Source organism: Sciurus carolinensis, chromosome 4 (assembly GCF_902686445.1).
Source record: "Sciurus carolinensis chromosome 4, mSciCar1.2, whole genome shotgun sequence".
In the NCBI taxonomy this organism is placed as follows: Eukaryota; Metazoa; Chordata; class Mammalia; order Rodentia; family Sciuridae; genus Sciurus; species Sciurus carolinensis.
In genome coordinates, this window is record NC_062216.1 from 159,520,499 (window position 1) to 159,539,355 (window position 18,857).

Sequence of the window (18,857 nt, forward strand, 5' to 3'; positions counted from 1 at the left end):
CAATACAGAGATCTTAAAATTTACCCATTGTAAATAGGGTGCAGTTCAATGATTTTTAGCAAAATCATGAAACTGTGCAACTCTCACCACAATCAGGTTGTGGGACACCTCCAGCCCCATGAGACATCCTCCTGAGCCTGTGTGCCACCTGCCACTACCACCACCTGCTCGAGGCCACACCCAGCTGCCTTTTCTAGGAATCTCATCTAAGGGGAGTCATGCATGCGTGAGCTTCCGGGTCGGTTGTCTTTCACTTAGCACAGTGTGTTTGAGGTTCATCCACACTGTAGCTTGTATCAGTATTTTGTTCCTTTTATCATTGAAAATGCTCCACGCTGTGCAGAGACCACAGGTCCTTCATTCCCTCTCCACTGGAGGTACTTGTGGACCATTTCCAGTTGGGACCCCTATGAAAAATGTCTCGTGTACAGTCACATAGACATCTTTGTGGGGAAGCCATTCTTTTTCTGGGTGCTCTTAATGCTCACTTGAACCAGATTTTGCATATTTTAATTATTTTAAAGTAATTTTTGGGGGGAATTGAACTCAGGAGCACTCTACCACTGAGCCACATCCCCAACCTTCTTATGTCTCAGCATAGTGAGACAGGGTCTCACTGAATTGCTTAGGGTCTTGCTTTTGCTGATGCTGGCTTTGAACTCTCGATTCTCCTGCTTCAGACTCCCAAGTCACTAGAATTACAGGTGTGTGCCACAGTGCCTAACTAAAAGAAATTTTTAATTTAAAAAAAACCAGAAAGAGATGGTCACTCTTTGGGAGCAGAAACACTGTTTGGTTCACTGGTGTGTCTCTGGTCCCTAAGTGTCTGGCTTTAAAAAAAAAAATGAATAAAATGTGGCATGAATGGATGTCACACACTAGAACTCTAACTGCACTTATCTTTGATAGAGTTGCAGGTAATTTTTTTTCTCTTGTATTTTCCATAAATGAATGTGTTTGTTTGCCTGATATAAAATGTAAATTAATTTGAAATACAGTAAACACACAAACAGTGCTATTTGGCAGTGGTTTTGTGTTTGGTGCTTCATGGGGCTGGAATTGTGGCTTAGTGGTAGAGCACTTGCCTGGCACGTGTGAGGCCCTGAGTTTGATCCTCAACCCCACATATAAATAAATAAAATTAAACAAAAGATCCGTTGACAACTAAAAAATATATATCGTAAAAAAATTATATATATTATATATTGATATAATATTTATATTATATATATATATATATATATATATATATATATATATATATATGGTACCATTTCATGCAGTTCACCCCAGAGCAGGGGCTCTTGGTGCAACTGGACCAGGACCTGAGATTTAGGAGGCTGTTTGGGCACTAATGGAAATGGACCAGCAGGGAAAGGGGAGAAAGGACAATCTGCACAGGCAAAATATTGAGAGACCAAAGGTTCGGGGTGCAGAGCAGTCCACTCAGAGTGCGGTCCAAGAATCCAGAGCAGCAGCAGCAACCCGGAGCCCATCCGACACGCAAATTCTCAGGCCCCTTCCAGCCACCATTCTGAGCCTCTCTGAGGGGCCCAGTGGTGTGTTTTAACAAGCCCTCCAGTGGATATTCCACACTCAAGTCCTTGGGAGCTGGCCAAGTTGTCCCTTGTCCCTGAACCCAGTTACTGAAAGGACCTAAAGGAACACATTCAAACCGCATCCCTAGGTGTCCCGTCTGGATGGACTGCATGCCTGCTTACCTGCTTCAGCCTTGACCATAGTCCCCTTATGAACTTTCTTGTACAGAATTCCACATAGAGTCACAATCAGGAGGAAGAGCAACACTTGATTAACTGAAATGAAAATGGAACCGCATCAGAGTCCAACATATGAAGCTGAAATCCGAAGGAGAAGCTCAGAATGGCAGTGTGAGCAGATGACTTCCAGGACAGACTGAAAGGGCCTGGGACCTTTCTTACAACAACTAGCAGGGGAGTCAAGAGCTGACCCGGTACATTGTTGTCGGGGACACACAGAAGCTGTGTAAGGAAGACCCATCGCCAAGCCCAGACAGAGTTTTGGCAGAGGTTGCAAACTTAATCATTACAGGATGCTCCCCCTGAAACCACTTTCTGTGCGTGAATATTTTGTTTCAAATAGTAGCCAACATTTATATAATGCTTATTATGTGCTAGGACTGAATATGAATACATGTTTTTAGCTGTTATAACACAGTAGCTTTTCAATTAATTCAACTACTGGTCAAGGATGTTGTGCAGAAAATTCTTACCCTGGGTAAAAGGTTAGGAGACCTCAATACTTAACTCAGTTCTGTCTCCAGGACTGATTCCACCACTATTTGCCATGCCTGCTCTCGGGGTCTACTGAGAAGTGGAGCAGAATAGGACAGTGGGGTTTGTTTTGCTTTGATTTTTGGTACTGGGGATCGAAGCCAGGGGCACTTTACCACTGAACTACATCCTCTGCCCTTTTTATTTTTTATTTTGAGACAGGGTCTCACTATGTTGCTTATGGTCTTGCTAAGTTGCTGAGGCTGGCCTTGAACCTGTGATCCTTCAGCCTTGGCCTCCCAAATTACGGAAATTACAGGCATATGCCACCTGGCCAAGCTTGAATATGGAACATATACCACTGATTATGCGTGAAAAGACTGAGGAGATTCATGTCCATAGTGTTGAGCAATATTAAATCACAGTGTGAAAAGTCAGTCTTTCTGGTTTCATGTGCAGGAGGGCAACTACAACTACTTACAGAATTAAAGGACATTCTTCTAATTGAATATCTTTTTTTACAATCACCTTCTTTTATTAAAAAATTCTTTAAATTGTAGATGAACACAATACCTTTATTTATTTTTATGTGGTGCTGAGGATCGAACCCAGTGCCTCACACTTGCTAGGCAAGTGCTCTACCACTGAGCCCCAGCCCACAATCACCTTCTTTTCATAACTGCATGTAACTTTTTTTCAATTTACTGTAAGGATAAAAGCCTTCTCTTATAAAGTACACTTTTAAATTTTAAATGTGAAAAAAATTTAATGTGAGTCAATTTAAAGAAAATATTAAGTAATGCATAGGACAGAAGGAACACAAATGTTGAAGAAATTGAGAAGGTAGTGCATTGACATTGTGGTACACAAACTCCTGAAGTATGGGGGAAGTTGGTAAAAAAAGAAAGGGAGGGGATTTGAAGTCAGACTCAAACCTTGTTTTTTCCACCTTCTGGCTGTGTGACCTCAGACATATTACCTAACCTTTCTGAGCCTCTATGCACTTGTCCGCTGAGTAGGGATTGTAATAATACGCATTATCTCACATTCTTGTTTTGAAAGCTAGCAGAGGCAATGCAGGCACAATAAATATTTTATAATTATAATTATCATTATTATTATAATAATTTTATTATTATTATTTGGCATAAAAATACTTAATTTATTGGCCTCATATTGATTTGTTTTCTGGCCCCAAGACCTTTGTTTTCCACATTTGTTAATGAAAGGAGCTGGATCTTTCCCAATACCTTCCAAAACCACATTCTGAGGCTCAATGATCCTGTTTCTCTCTGCCTCTCTGAATCATCTGGTTTCCAGGGGCAACCAGACATGAGGCTCAGTTTAAAACAACCGTAGAAGAAGTTCTACTGTTTCTCAGTCTGATCATGTTCACCTGCACAGGTTTGAGGAGGTGGCCCAATTGTCCCTTCTAACTGTGACTGTTATCAATGAAAACATTTCCCAGATTTCCCCCGCAACATTTAGATTATACATACACTAAAAAATTATTCCTTTTTAAAATCTGAAGTTCAAGTTTAACTGCACATCCTGTTTTCATTTACTAAATCAGGCTACTCTACCCTGAGAAGAATAGTAACAAAATTAGATTAGGATGTTTCCCCCAAAATTCACAAATCAACTTGTTTGAACTTGGAGGTTTATTCAGGTTTTGATACATTTGAAGATTTTGACCCTTCAAGAACAAAAATGCAAAATTACAAATACTAAATTAGACATGAACATGAGTATGCATTTATTTTTATTGGTATTATTTTTGAGACAGGGTCTCACCATATGGAGACTGGCCTCAAACTCATGGATTCAAGGCGTCCTCCTGCCTCAGTCTCTTGAGAAGCTGGGATTTCCAGGTGCCTACCCAACTGAATATTTATTTAGAATGAGAAGTTATATTTGTGAGTTTTATAAAAATATATGACCCCCCCCCCCCCGTTATAGGTCCACTTCTGACCAAGACACTTAACAACTTTCCATACGAATCATCCCCAAATGATGTTGCAATGGAAATCCCTGGGCTCAAAGCAGATGAGAGAGAGAGAGAGAGAGAGAGAGAGAGAGAGAGAGAGAAAGAGAAGAGCACAAGAGCTCACTGAGTATCTTCCTTCGATCATCGTTATCAAAAGCAATCGTCTTACTTTTTCGTAACAGAGCCATGAGTGTCCACGTGGATAAGAACTGTAACCTGTGGAGTGAAGAACAAAGTTTCATTGAAAAGGGAAGCAACTCAAAAGTCACCAGCAAGGGTTAGGGACTATGTCTCCTCTGAAAGTCCCAAAAGTGTGGGATCAGACTTTACAGTTCTGAATGTAGAATTTTGGAAAGAAAATAAATATTTCTCCAATGCACAGCTTACCTCTTCAAAAGTGATTCATCTGGTGGCATAAACTTTGCAAAAGGCCCAGAAGAGGTCTTTTGTCTTCATGTGTTTTTTTTTTTTTTTTTTTTTTTTTTTTTTTTTAACCTTCTCCAAATATCTGCATTAGTCCTCTGGGCCAGCAAAGCAGAGGGAGCCAAGTGGGACTGTCATGCAAGGGGCCTTATGATCTACAGTCCCAACCCCGAGCCTGTCTTTCAGTTCACAATTACTTTGCACCACAGTCATAAGTTTTCACTGCATTTTGGAATATTGTATTTGTGCTCCCAAATCAAAGAAGTTAACGAACTCTCTGTTCTCCAAAGACACCTGTTGCTCCGCTTCCTGATTTTCTCAGTTTTGATTTCTCTCTCTGTATAATTGTTACAATACCTGAAATGTGCACAGGGCACTCTCAACGAAACGATGAAGTCCAATCATTAGGAAAGAGCTTTAGACAACCAGCTACAACTTGGCTTTGATTTTCCTGGGATGCAGCCCGCACACCCAGGAGCTCCGGGTGCCTCGAGGGCGGCCCTTTTCATCCCCTTCTAGAACCTGGGAAAGAATCCGTGCAACACAGCGCATTTCTTAAGGCTTTCTGAGATCAGGTTCCAGGTACTTTTATGATTTCAGGCGACATGTGTTAGTCCAACTTTGGGGGAGAATATAAGCTTCCAATGGCCTTTGGCCACGTGGCTCCCCCTCCGGCTCCCTGAGGGAAGCCATTTGGACCACAGGATAGAAAGAGGCCACAGCCGAGGGTGCCAAGCTCTGAGTCCCTGAGGTGAGCCCCTCCCTGGGCATCCCACCGACCCAGCCCAATCAATTCCCCATTTTTCCTTAAACTGCTTTGAATAGAGGTTCAGTTTCTTAGAAATACATTTGCTGTGGCCAGGATGGTGTACACACACACACACACACACACACACACACACAAACATGCACATACATATATGGAGAGAAGTTTACAGGGGACAGATAATTCAGTAATAATAGGTCCCATTTCATTTGCCAGTAAATGGATGGAACTGGAGACTATCATGCTAAGTGAAATAAGCCAATCCCAAAAAACCGAAGGCAGATGTTCTCTCTGATATGCAGATGCTAACACACAATAAGGAGAGGAGGGAATAGAAGTTTATTGGATTAGACAAAGGGGAAGGAAGGGAAGGGAGGGGGATGGGAACAGGGAAGACAGTGGAAAGAATCAGACACAACTTTCCTATGTTCATATAGGAATTCACAACCAGGGTAACTCCACATCATGTACAACCACAAGAAAGGGCAGTTATATTCCATGTATGTATAAGTCAAAATACACTCTACTGTCATGTATAACTAAAAAGAACAAATAAAATTTTTTGAAAATAGCTCCATTTACTGAAAACCCAATTTGTACCCAACTTAGGCTGATCATTTAGGCATATTATTTCCTTCAATTCTTACAAAAGCTTTCAGGTGAATATATTATTATCTTTGTTTTTCAAATGAGGAAACACGTTGCAGAGAGATTCAGTAACTTTTTCAAAATCTCACAGCTAGTCCATGGTAGAGCAAGGATTGGCAATTAGGGTTCCCTTGACTTCAAAACCCATCAACCACCAGGATCTGGAACCATGGAAGGGCCATCTGGGCTACACTGGGAACAGGTGAGTTGTGCTCCAGGAAACTGATCTCACAGGAGTATGGAAGTTTCGCAGGTAAGGTTGGTCTGCTCCACCCCTCTGCCCAGGGTTGGGGCCCTGTGGCTGAGAGGCCACACCAGAGGCAGAGCAATGTGACGTGGACTGATCTGAAAAGGGGGCTCGTCTTTCCCTGATCAGCATGTCACCAGCACCGAAATCTCTCCAAGATGGAACAAGAGGCTTCAAGAAATTGGCAGTGGCATAGCTAATTGCAGGGCACAGCAGTGACCGGCCAAGGAGGGAAGGTCCTGAGCAGCTGATGGGAAACCCTAAGCCACAGGGCACAAGGAGTGGAGCCCCCAGAGCACGCAGCTCCAATGGGAAGCCTGCTTAACGAAAGCCACACGGGAACTGCAGCCCTCCCTGCTCTAGATGATTCCATCTGAATTTCTGAATTTCAAGAGAAATCCTGGATTGGGAAGACAGAGAAACTTACTGAGGCCACGGGGGCCCAGCAAGCTCCTTTTCCAACCTGGCTGGGGTGCTGCTTGGTTAGAGGGGGGCCTGGGAATCAGACACACTTGCTCTGCCATATATAAGACCCCCCCTCCCCATGGAAACTTAAGATCGTCACCTATTAAATGGCTAGATCATTCTTCAACCACCATATCAATAGCTAATTCAGGAAAAAAACCAACAACCCTCAAAGATTGCTAACGTGATTGAGTGAAAGGAGACTAGGGACAGGACACACTCTCCAGTCTCACCCCCCCCAGATTAGTTACAGTTACAAAAGGAATCTTGAGATGTGATGAGCACCCGTATGTTCCTCCCATTGATATTCCACTGGCTTCTATCCTGGATAAGATCACAGGCAAATCCTAATTGTGCTTCATTCTGAAGAACTGCCCCAGCCTCTTGGAACATATCAATGTCACGAAAGAAAAATAAAAGGCTGGAATTCCTGTGGAGACTTGACAGCAAAATGGAATGCATGAGTCCTGACTGCATCCTGGACCAAATGTTTAAAACCAGCTATATAGTCTATTATTAGCGAAATAGCATTGTGTCAATGTTGAATTTCCTTGGTGGATAATTGTGGGGTGCTCATGAAGCACACTTGACTGAAAGGGACACATACGTATTCAGGGGTGAAGGATCAAGAGGTCCAGGAGTGTGTGTGCATGTGTGTATAGATGGAGAAAGAGAGATTGAGACAAAAGTCAATATGACAAGATGTTAATAAGGGATTGGGCTGGTATGTAAGTGTTGCTTACCACTTTTTGCAATTTTTCTATAAGTTAAAATTTTTTCCTCAAATAAAAGGTAGGAGACAATGAGCATCATCATAATATTTTGTGAGGACTAAGGGTCACAGTGCACAGCAAACAGCAGGAGCCTCATTTCGACTGCGGGACCTTAGGGAATCCCTTCACCCCCTAGGTCTCCAGTCTCATCATGATGACTGACACAGACTCTCTGCTAGACCTGCCATCTTTACAGAAATCTGTCTTCAAAAAAGTGATCAGGACGAGGAGTCTCAGGCTCCTTGAAAGTACAGTACCACCCGAAGCGATCTACAGATTCAACGCAACCACTCTTAAAATCCAACACCATTTTTCACAATAATAGAAATATTACTGATTTCACATAATATTACAAAGCCACATAATCAACACAGTATGATACTGGCATACAAACAGACACGTAGATCAGTGGAGCACAATAGAGATCCTACAAATAAATCCATGCATATATGGCCAACTAATTTTCCACAAAGGTGCCAAAATACAAAATGGGGAGAAGATAGTTTCTTCAATAAATGACACTGGGTAAACTGGATAGCTGATTGCAAAAAAGTGAAGTTAGATCTTTTTCTTATAGTAGATACAAAATGGATTAAGCATTAAATATAAGATGTAAAACTTATAAACCTGGGGGGGGGACAGAAAAGGCTAGATAGTTTTAGATATGAGTTGTCCCCCAAAAGCCTATGTGTGAGAAAATGCAAGGAAGTTTAGAGGTGATTCCAGCAACTCATAGGCTGAGGCAGGAGGATCACAAGTTCAAAGCCAGCCTCAGCAACTTAGTGAGGCCAGTCTCAAAAAATAAAAGGGGCTGTGTTGGGGATGTGGCTCAGTGACTAAGTGACCCTGGGTTCAATCCCTGATAAGAAAGAAGAAAGAAAGAAAGAAAGAAAGAAAGAAAGAAAGAAAGAAAGAAAGAAAGAAAGAAAAGAAGGAAGGAAGGAAGGAAGGAAAGAAAGAAAGAAAAAAAGAAAGAAAGAAAGAAAGAAAGAAAGAAAAGAAAAGAAAAAGAAAGAAAGAAAGAAAGAAGAAAAGAAAGAAAGAAAACTAAGTTCGTTTAGAGGTGAAATGATTGGGTAATGATTGGGTTATGAAAGCCTTAAACCTAATCAGTGCATCAATACCCTGTAGGTGGGTAGGGTGTGGCTGGAAGAGGCCGGTCCCTGGGGGCATGACTTTGGAGTGTATATTTTGTCCCTGATCTGTCTCTCTGTCTCTCTCTCTCTCTCTCTCTCCCTCCCTCCTTCCGGGTACCATATGCTGAGCTGCTTTCTTCCGCCACACACTTCTGCAACAATGTTCTGCCTCACCTTAGGCCCAAAGCAATGGAGTCAGCCATCTATGGATGGAGATCTCTGAAACCGTGAGACCCAAATAAACTTTTCCTCCTCTAGAATTGTTCTTGTCAGGTCTTTTGGTCACAGCAGTGAAAAAGCCGACTTCTAGGTATGTATCTAAAGGAATAAAATCAGTGCCCCAAAACGATGTTCACATTCCCATGCCCACTACGGCACTATTTCAAAAAACAAGTTATGAAAACAATCTAAGTGTCCATCAATGGATAAATGGATAAACGAATAAAGAAAATATGAGGTGTGAGTGTATGCATATGTACACACGTATGTATATACCCACACATAATGAAATATTATGCAGCCTTTAAAAGAGGGAGATTCTGCCAGGCTCGATGGCGCATGCCTGTGATCCCAGCGGCTCACAAGACAACGCACACAAGGTAACTATGTGAGGGTGATGGCAATGTTGACTACTTGATTGTGGTAATTACTTCACATGTGGATCAAAGGATCACATGCTTCACCCTGAATATACACAATTTTTATTTGTCGATTTTATCAATAAAATCGAAGAAAGCAACAACAATAACAACAATAAAAATCTGGTATTTCAAGAACTAAGATTCTATTAAAATGTTCTTAGGTGATCACTTCCTGCCCATTTTAAATGTCTTAAAAATATTTCTAAGAATATGTTTGCTTCCTTAAAAACGATTTAAGCCAGTAAAATTGCTGTCATTGCATTACCTACTTATTTATTTATTTATTTATTTATTTATTTATTTATTTATTTATTTATTGGTGGTGCTGGGGATTGAACCTAGGGACTTGTGCATGCTAAGGCAAGCACTCTACCAAGCCTAGAATGGTTATCTTTGATAACAGAATCTACACTTTAAAAAAAAATGTTCAAGAGTCTGATTAGCAATACACGCCCTTGAAATTTAAAAATGATTGAAAAATTATTTATCCTTTAGCCCAACAGTATGAGACTTGAGTTTATAGAATTCTCCAGTGCCTAGAGTTTATAGATTTTTTAGATGCTGTGTTGTAACTTTTCTGGCTGTAAGTTCTCAAGTGCAGAGTGCTTTATCAAATGTGAGAACCAATAGTTCAAATTGTTTATTTTTTAAGATTAATAAAAGAGATGGGGGAAGCAGGGCTGTTTTCTCACAAGAGTTAGAGGTTCTGGGGCTGGGGAGATAGCTCATTCGGTAGAGTGCTTGCCTTGCAAGCACAAAGCCCTGGGTTCGATCCCCAGCACCGCAAAAAAAAAAAAAAAAAAAAGAGTTAGAGATTTTGCTGAGAGAATGTAAATATGAAGTCAAGTAATTAAAATGCTGAGGGGGGACAAGTGCCCAACCTAGAACAGGAAGGGAGTCAGGATGATTCCTTTCACCTGTTCATTTAAACATTCAGTCAACAGACATTGACTGAGCCTCTGCTAATACACCAGGCACCAGAGATTCAGAAGCGAGTCCCCAGGGAGTCCACACTTGGATGCAGGACAAAGGACAAAAGAGCAGGGTGCTGAGGTGACCTGGCCCTGTGAGCACAGGGTGTTGTTCCAGCGCAGAGAGGCACCTGGCCCAGATCACGGGGGTCAGGATGGCTTCTGGTCTCTCCTGAACTGATCCAGAACTCTCTGCTCCTGCCTGTGCATCCCCATGAGAAGCCTAGCCCTCTGAGGGCAGGGCTGCATCCAGACCATTCCAGCATGTCTCAGGCTCTGCAGGTATTTGGCACTGGAGGTGAGGCAGCCTTGAGGGCTGGCTTCACCCAATAGCTCTCCCCATACTTTCCCCTTGACCATTTCCACAAAAGGCAGGAAAACCTAAATACAGACTTCACTCATCTTCTTTGTAGCTAGGAGTAGCCACATAATATAGATCTGCAGACCAACTAAAGTGAAAGTCAGCTGGGACACTGGGGAAGCGTTTGCTTTTCGGATGAAGTGGAAACTACTCCTTCTTCCTATCTTGCATGGGCCCACAAATGCTGGAGCCTGGCAGCCATCTTGCAACCATGAGGAAGAGGGTAAGAGCTGCAGAGAACATCCAGCCCTGACATCATCAAACTGCAAATCAACACTTTCAATACTCACATCCTCCAGATATTATATGAGAAAAATAAACCCATGTATTTTTAAGCTACTGTAAATTCATGTTCCTGGTACTTGGAGTAAAAAACAATATTCCAATTGATTAAGTAGGTGCTCAACTGTTTACAGAACTCAACTCCGGGTATAAGCCAGTTATGTGGCGTGTCAGATGGAGCCAAGTTCAGAAGAGACTGACAGAGGGTCAGGGACAGAGAGCTAGAGGAAATGATGGGCAGACTTTTTTTTTTTTTTTTTTTTTTTTTTGTACCAGGGATTGGACCCAGAGGGACTTAACCACTGAGCCAAATCTCCAGCCCTTTTTCTTTTTAGCTTTGAGACAGGGTCTCGCTGAGTTGCTCAGGCCCTTGTGAGGTTGCTGAGGCTGGTCTTGGACTTGTGATCCTTTTGCCTCAACCTCCTGAGCCGCTGAGATCACAGGCATGTGCCACGTGCCCTGCACTTCCTCCGCCTTTCTGAAGCTCAATCTCAGTCTCTTGCTCTCTGTCCCCTTTGCTCCCACCTCCTGAACCTCAGAATGTTGGAACATTTCAGCACACAGCCCTTTATGAGAACTCTGTCCTGAGGAAATCTCCTCCTGTTCACAGCTTTAAATACCATTTATATGCCAACCACACCCACATTTCTGTCCTCATGTGGACTCCAGACTCCTGAGTCCAATTGGCCACTTGCTATATCCACTTGGAGGCATACATGTGACCCAATTTGAGCTCTGGAGACTTCCCCCCACCAGCTCACTCAACCCAGTTAAGGGAAGCCCTGTTTTTCCAATTGCTCCAGCAAAAAATAAACTTTGTGCTATCCTTGACCCCTCTCTGCTTCCCTACCCCACAAGTGGACTGTCTGTTCTTCCTGCAATGAATACACCCACAATTGCCACCACCTGCGGGTCCTGACCGTGGTCTGATGACCACCATCCCTTGACTGTCTTATGCCAGCGCCGTCTCCCTTCAGCTGATTTCATAACCAAGAAGCACAGTCAGCCTGTGAAGTTATGAGCCAGATTGTGCCATCTTGGCTCCAAACCCTCTGAGGCCTGCTTGTCCGTCTCAGGGTCAGAGCCGAGTCATTCAGTGTCCTCCCACGAGATCTCCATGATCACACTGGCCTCCTTGCCGGACAGACTTCACCTCAGAACCTTCTTACTCTCCATTCCCTCCATCTGGAATGTTCTCTTGGGATATCCAAGTGTCTTGCTCCCTCTCCCTCAGACTCTCAGCAAAAGATATATATATATATACATATATATGTAGATATATATATGTAGATAATGTGTGTATATATACATACATACATGTATATACATGTACATGTGTACATATATATGTAGATTTATATATATTTTTATATATATGTAGATATATATATGTAGATAATGTGTGTATATATACATACATACATGTATATACATGTACATGTGTACATATATATGTAGATTTATATATATATATACACACACACACAGTTCAACTTCTCAGCAATTATCACTGTCTGCCCTTTTGCCTATTTATTATGGTTTGCCTTCCAAATGATACATTACAAGCTCCATGGGACAGGAAGGTTCATTTTTGCTCATTGACAAATAGCCAACATCTAGACAGGTGCCTGGCAGTATCAGTCCTCAAAAATATTTATGGGCTGCAGAGAGGAATGTACAGCCGACACCTCTAGGGTACTGCAAAGAACTGTGTATGTTCACCAGGGAACTGAAGACTCCCCTATAGAAACCACTCAGGTGCTCCCTGGGTATCCTCAACTTCCCTCCAGATCCCTCTGTTTGAGTCCACCTCCTTTCTATCCTGTCTCCTGCCACCCACTTACTGACTCCCAGGGAAACTCCCACCTGGTTTCCCACCCAGAGGACTCTGCCCCCTCCTCTTCCCCAAGTTATCAGTGGCATAACTGATACAGCAGCTTTTTATGTTGTTTGATTATTATATCAAGTTAATTTCAAACACACATGCAGCTTGAGTACCCTTAATTTTTTGCTTGATTTTCCTTTCCTTAGTTTCACTTGAAACATTTCAAGTCTACTGAAAAGTTGAGATAAGCACCCAACACACACTCAACTGCTAATATGTCATATTCGCTCCCCTGATCTCTCTATATTTCCAGGTGCAGACTTCATAACACTTCACCCCTAAACACTTTAGCATAGTTCTTTTTAGAACAAGGTATCCTGATGAATGCGGTGGTGCATGCCTGTAATCCCAGCGGCTCTGGAGGCTGAGGCGGGAGTTCAAGGTCAGCCTCAGCAATTTAGCAAGGCCCTAGGCAACTTAGTGAGACCCTGTCTCAAAATAAAAAATAAAAAGGGCTGGAGATGTGACTCAGTGGTAAAGTGCCTCTGGATTCAATCACTGGTACCAAAAATGAATGAATGAATAAATAAATAATAAAGCAAGGACGTCCTAAAACAACAATAACAACAACACACACACACACACACACACACACACACACCTTCCTATATCTCCACAATGCCATGATCGCACCTAAGAAAAATAATGTTGATAACATCAACCAATAAGCCGTCCCTAGTCAACTTCCCTCATTATCCCAATACTGTCTTTCATTCTTGATCAGCACCCACCACACACACTGCCTTCTTATTTATCAATACATTAATTATTTTGGAGAATGCAAGCCAGTTGTTTTGTAGAATTGTACTGAATGATTTATAGCTCAGCTGTGGGGAGAGGGTGAGGGACGTCCAGTGGGTACCGGGGTGCAGTTGTACAGGAGGAATAACTGTAATGTTCTACAGCCCAGGGGGCTAACTTTAGATGACAACGGCTAATTGTTTACTTCAAAATGGCAATAGAATTTTGAATCTTCTCAACACCCAGAAATAAAAAATGTTTGAGGTGATGGATATATGAATTGGCACGATTTGATCGTTATACATGGCATACACGTATTGAAATATCACACTGCACCCCAGACATATATGTAATTATGTGTCAATTTTTTCAAATAGCTTTAAAAACTCTGAGTGTCTTTTCTGCTTAAAGCCTCTTGCTGGAACCCACTACTAAAAGGTTCAGTTCCAAGCTTCCGGTGATACCCATGGTCCCTATGCCATGCCTTGTCATTCTGAGCTGCTTCATGATTACCCTCTACCCTCTGCTGTCCCCAACTCAACACTGCACCCTTCTTGGATGATGGCCCATGGAGACCCTCTGCCTGGAATGGTCCTTTTCCTGCCTCCTTCCCCAGTAAATTGTGGGTGGTGCTTTAAAGACTCTGTTCAGGCGTCCCCTCCTCTGGGAAGCCTCCCCGATGGTCCTGCCTGGGGCTCTGCTGATGTCCACTCTAGCCTGGCAAGATGCACCCCATTTTTTGATGTTGTGGCGTGCCTGTCTCCTCTACCAGACCATGAGATGACTGGGGATGGGGACTGTGGCTTACCCACTGTGTCTGCCTGACCTGTCCCAAGGCGGGAACTCAGTAACGACTTGTTGAATGAATGAGAAATAGGAGAGAGAAAGAGGAAGAGACTCTTGTTGCTCTGCTCTTCAAACCCAGGGAGACAGGGGCCAGTGCATCCTTCACTAAGGAAGAGAGACCAGAGAGGGGAACCGTAGGTGTCCCACCCCAGGAGTAAAAGCTCTGGATAGGGAGCCTGGAACTTGCACCTCGGTGAGCTTTCCCGGGGGGAGTGACTGCCGTCTGCCATGGTTTCCAAGTGATAATAAATGATCAACCCTTTGCACGAGGAACGTATCAGCCTGTCTTCAGGACAGCCAGGGAGGAGGAGCAGGGAGTCAGCGCCTGCCAGCCCTGGAGAGGCATTTCCGAGGCAAGGCCCTGGACGTGGCTTAAAGAGGGGAGGAAAGAGACAGAGGAAGGCTCAAAGGCCTGCACCTGGGAGGGAGAGAAGAGCTTAGAGAACTTAGAGGCTGGGAGGTTTAAAAACAGGGCCCTGAAGAACTGCGTGGGGAGCTGTTTTACCAGATGCCAGAGAGTTTGGGCCCTTGGCCAAACCTGGAGAGAATGTCTGAGACCTGGCAGTGGCTAAGGGAATTAGGCCTGCCTTGGAAGAAGAGGCAAAATGGGAAAGAGTCTTCAGAAATCAGAGCTCCTAAGTCTTATTTTACATGTCAACTCTGATCAGTTGGTCGAGGCGCACAGGACTGTGAAACTGAGGAGAAACTTAGGCCACCACCAGATCACTGAAAAGGGACATGGAGACTGTCAGGCGTCTATCATCCGCCATTTGCCTGCCTCTCGCCTGTCCATCACCTGCCTTACACCTATCCATCACCCAATGCACGAGGTTCACCTCCTGATCGTCCGACAACAGTCAGCAAATTGATAGATGACCGCCAGTGGAGCACCAACTGCCTGCTGTTGCCTGGAAGTTCTCTGTCACAGTACCTGCAGGTTTGATTACACGTGGCTGCTGCCATTTTGAGTCAACAGCCAGGCCCTGTAGGACCCCTGGCTGGACTGACTGAACCCCATCCCCAGGATCCCTCAGCCCGACTAATCACTCTCTGCCTCTGGGACCCTCACATTGACTGACTGCTCCCTGCTGCCAGGACCCCCAGACCAACTGACTGCACCCTATTACCAGGACCCCAGACCGACTGATTGCACCCTATCACTGGGAACCCAGACCGTCTGATTGCACCCGGGCTCCAGGATCCCACAACCACACCAAACACACCCAACCTCCAGGACCCCTGCCTGACCAACCGCATCCCGCCTCCAGGACCTCCAGCTGACCACAGCCACACCCTAAGCTGCAGCTCCCCATTTGCTAACACATTTTGAACCCAGAGCAGCCATCTTGGATAATCCTGGAAGCCATAGCTCCAATCTTTAGGTGGGGCAAATCCCATCCTGAGACGCCTGCTGGAGACTTGAATCTCATGGTCAGGTACCTCTCATGCATCAGGCTACTGAACACTGGGAGGTTTCATTACTATATGACTGTTATAGTGTAGATTTTCTTTTTTCTCCTTATTGAAAAATTTAAGTTTTTATTTCTTTACTATTCTTGCTCTCTTTTCCTTTTGTTTACCTGTTCCCTCAGAGTCTCTTTCTCCCTTTTTTGCATGGTAACATCCAATTTCTTTTGATTACACTCTCACCCTTTCTATTATCTAGAATTTCTGTATATCCTTTTCTTATCCCATTAACAGCCACATTCTACATCCCTCTGCATCCTCTTTGTCTTCCACTAGAAACTGCAGACCTTATTGCAAATCTGTTTGTTTTACTGAAGATAATATTTGAACTCATTCTGTTTATTATGACAATTTTGTTATTGTCCTCTTAAGGGCTATTTGGTCTAGGATTGCATAGTGTCTGAATTGGGCACTGATAATATTGATCTCCCCTTAAAGAAAGGGTTTTGGAAACCTATAGGGCCACTATAAGCCTATAGGGGGAAATCTGCAATACCCCAGATCTGCACTGCTAGAGGGGAAGATACATGAACAACATGAAAAAACAAGGGAAGAAAATGATCCAAACAAATCTAGATTCTATATTAATAGAATCCAATGACAGTATGTTAGAAGAAATGTCAGAAAAGGACTTCAGATTATACATGATTAAGATGATTTGCGAAGCAAAGGATGAGATAAGAGAGCAAATGTAGGCAATGAATGATAATACCAATAAGCTGAAAGAGCACCTGCAGGAAGCAAAAGATCATTTCAACAAAGAGATAGAGATTCTCAAAAAAAAAAAAAACAGAAATCCTTGAAATGAAGGAAACAATAAACCAAGTAAAAAACTCAGTGGAAAGCATCACCAAAAGACTAGACCACTTGGAAGACAGAACCTCAGACAATGAAGACAAAATATTCAATCTTGAAAATAAAGGTGCCCAAACAGAGAATATGGTAAGAAATCATGAATAGAATCTCCAAGACCTATGGGACATCATGAAAAGACCAAATTTAAGAATTATTGGGATTGAGGAAGGCACAGAGATACAAACCAAAGGAATAAACAACCTATTCAATGAAATAATATCAGAAAATTTCCCAAGCCTGAAGAATGAAATGGAAAATCAAATACAAGAGGCTTACAGAACACCAAATGCACAAAATCACAAGAGATCCACACCAAGGCACATTATAATGGAAATGCCTAACATTCAAAATAAAGATAGGATTTTGAAGGTCGCGAGAGAAAAGCATCAGATTACATATAGGGGGAGACCAATACGGATAGCAGCCAACTTCTCAACCCAGACTCTAAAAGCTAGAAGGGCCTGGAACAACATATTTCAAGCTCTGAAAGAACATGGTTGCCAACCAAGAATCCTATACCCAGCAAAACTAACCTTCAGATTTGAAGATGAAATAAAATCCTTCCATGATAAACAAAAGTTAAAAGAATTTACAAATAGAAAGCCTGCACTACAGAATGTTCTCAACAAAATATTCCATGAGGAGGAAATGAAAAACAACAATGTAGGTTAGCAAAGGGAGGAACTACCTTAGAGAAAACCACTCAAAGGAGAAACCAAGCCAACTTAAAAACCAAAAATAAGCCAAATGACTGGGAATACAAATCATATCTCAATAATAACCCTGAAAATTAATGGCCTAAACTCATCAATCAAAAGACAAAGACTGGCAGAATGGATTAAAAAGAAAGACCCAACAATACGCTGAGACTCATCTCATAGAAAAAGACATCCACAGACTAAAGGTGAAAGGATGGGAAAAAACCTACCATGCACATGGACTCAGTAAAAAAGCGGGGGTTTCCATCCTTATATCAGATAAAGTGGACTTCAAGCCAAAGTTAGTCAGAAGGGATAAAGAAGGACATTTCTTACTGCTTAAGGGAACCATAAATCAGGAAGACATAATGATAGTAAAAATTTATGCCCCAAACAATGGTGCATCCCTGTACATCAAACAAATCCTTCTCAATTTCAGGAATCACATAGACCACAACACAATAATTCTGGGTGACTTTAATGCACTGCTGTCATCACTAGATAGATCTTCCAAACAAAAACCAAACAAAGAAACTATAGAACTCAATAACACAATCAATAACCTAGACTTAATAGACATATATAGAATATTCCATCCATCAACGAGCGGATTCACTTTCTTCTCAGCAGCACATGGAACCTTCTTGAAAATAGACCATATGTTATGCCACAAAGCAGCCCTTAGGAAATGCAAAAAAAATAGAGATACTGCCTTGTGCTCTATCAGATCATAATGGACTGAGAGTAGAAATCAATGACAAAATAAAAAAAAGAAATTACTCCAATGCCTGGAGACTAAATAATATGCTATTGAATGAAACATGGATAACAGAAAACATCAGGGAGGAGATAAAAAAAATTCTTAGAGGTCAATGAGAACGACGATACAACATATCAAAATCTCTGGGACACTATGAAAGCGGTACTAAGAGGAAAATTCATTGCATGGAGCGCATTCCAGAAAAGAATGAAAAGTCAACAACTAAATGAACTAACATTACAGCTCAAAGCCCTAGAAAAAGAAGAACAGAATAATAGCAAAAGTAGTAGAAGACAGGAAATAATTAAAATCAGAGCTGAAATCAATGAAATTGAAACAAAAGAAACAATTCAAAAAATTGACAAAACAAAAAGTTGGTTCTTTGAAAAAGTAAACAAAATAGACAAACCCTTATCCACACTAACAAAGAGAAGGAGAGAGAAAACTCAAATTACTAAAATTCGTGATGAAAAAGGAAATATCACGACAGACACCACTGAGATACAGAACATAATGAGAAGCTACTTTGAAAATCTGTATTCCAACAAAATAGAAACTACTGAAGACATTGACAAATTTCTAAAGACATATGCTTCTCCCAAACTGAACCAGGACAACATACACGATTTAAACAGATCAATATCAAGCAATGA

General features: G+C 42.2%; 1 protein-coding gene across 6 annotated transcripts in view; it reads right to left on the reverse strand.

Moving 5' to 3' along the window:
• The window catches only part of Glt8d2 (glycosyltransferase 8 domain containing 2), a 36,829-nt gene that overhangs the window by 13,119 nt on the left and 4,853 nt on the right, over positions 1-18,857 (reverse strand). For 3 of the 6 annotated variants that reach the window (XM_047550711.1, XM_047550713.1, XM_047550712.1), the window contains 2 exons: positions 4,364-4,455; positions 1,722-1,814 (listed from right to left, as the gene is read on the reverse strand). In XM_047550711.1, coding sequence (XP_047406667.1) covers positions 1,722-1,814; positions 4,364-4,427 — 157 coding nt within the window. In that variant the 5' untranslated portion in view covers positions 4,428-4,455. The remainder of the gene's footprint in view (positions 1-1,721; positions 1,815-4,363; positions 4,456-18,857) is intronic. The other 3 variants (XM_047550715.1, XM_047550716.1, XM_047550714.1) reach the window with 1 other exon arrangement.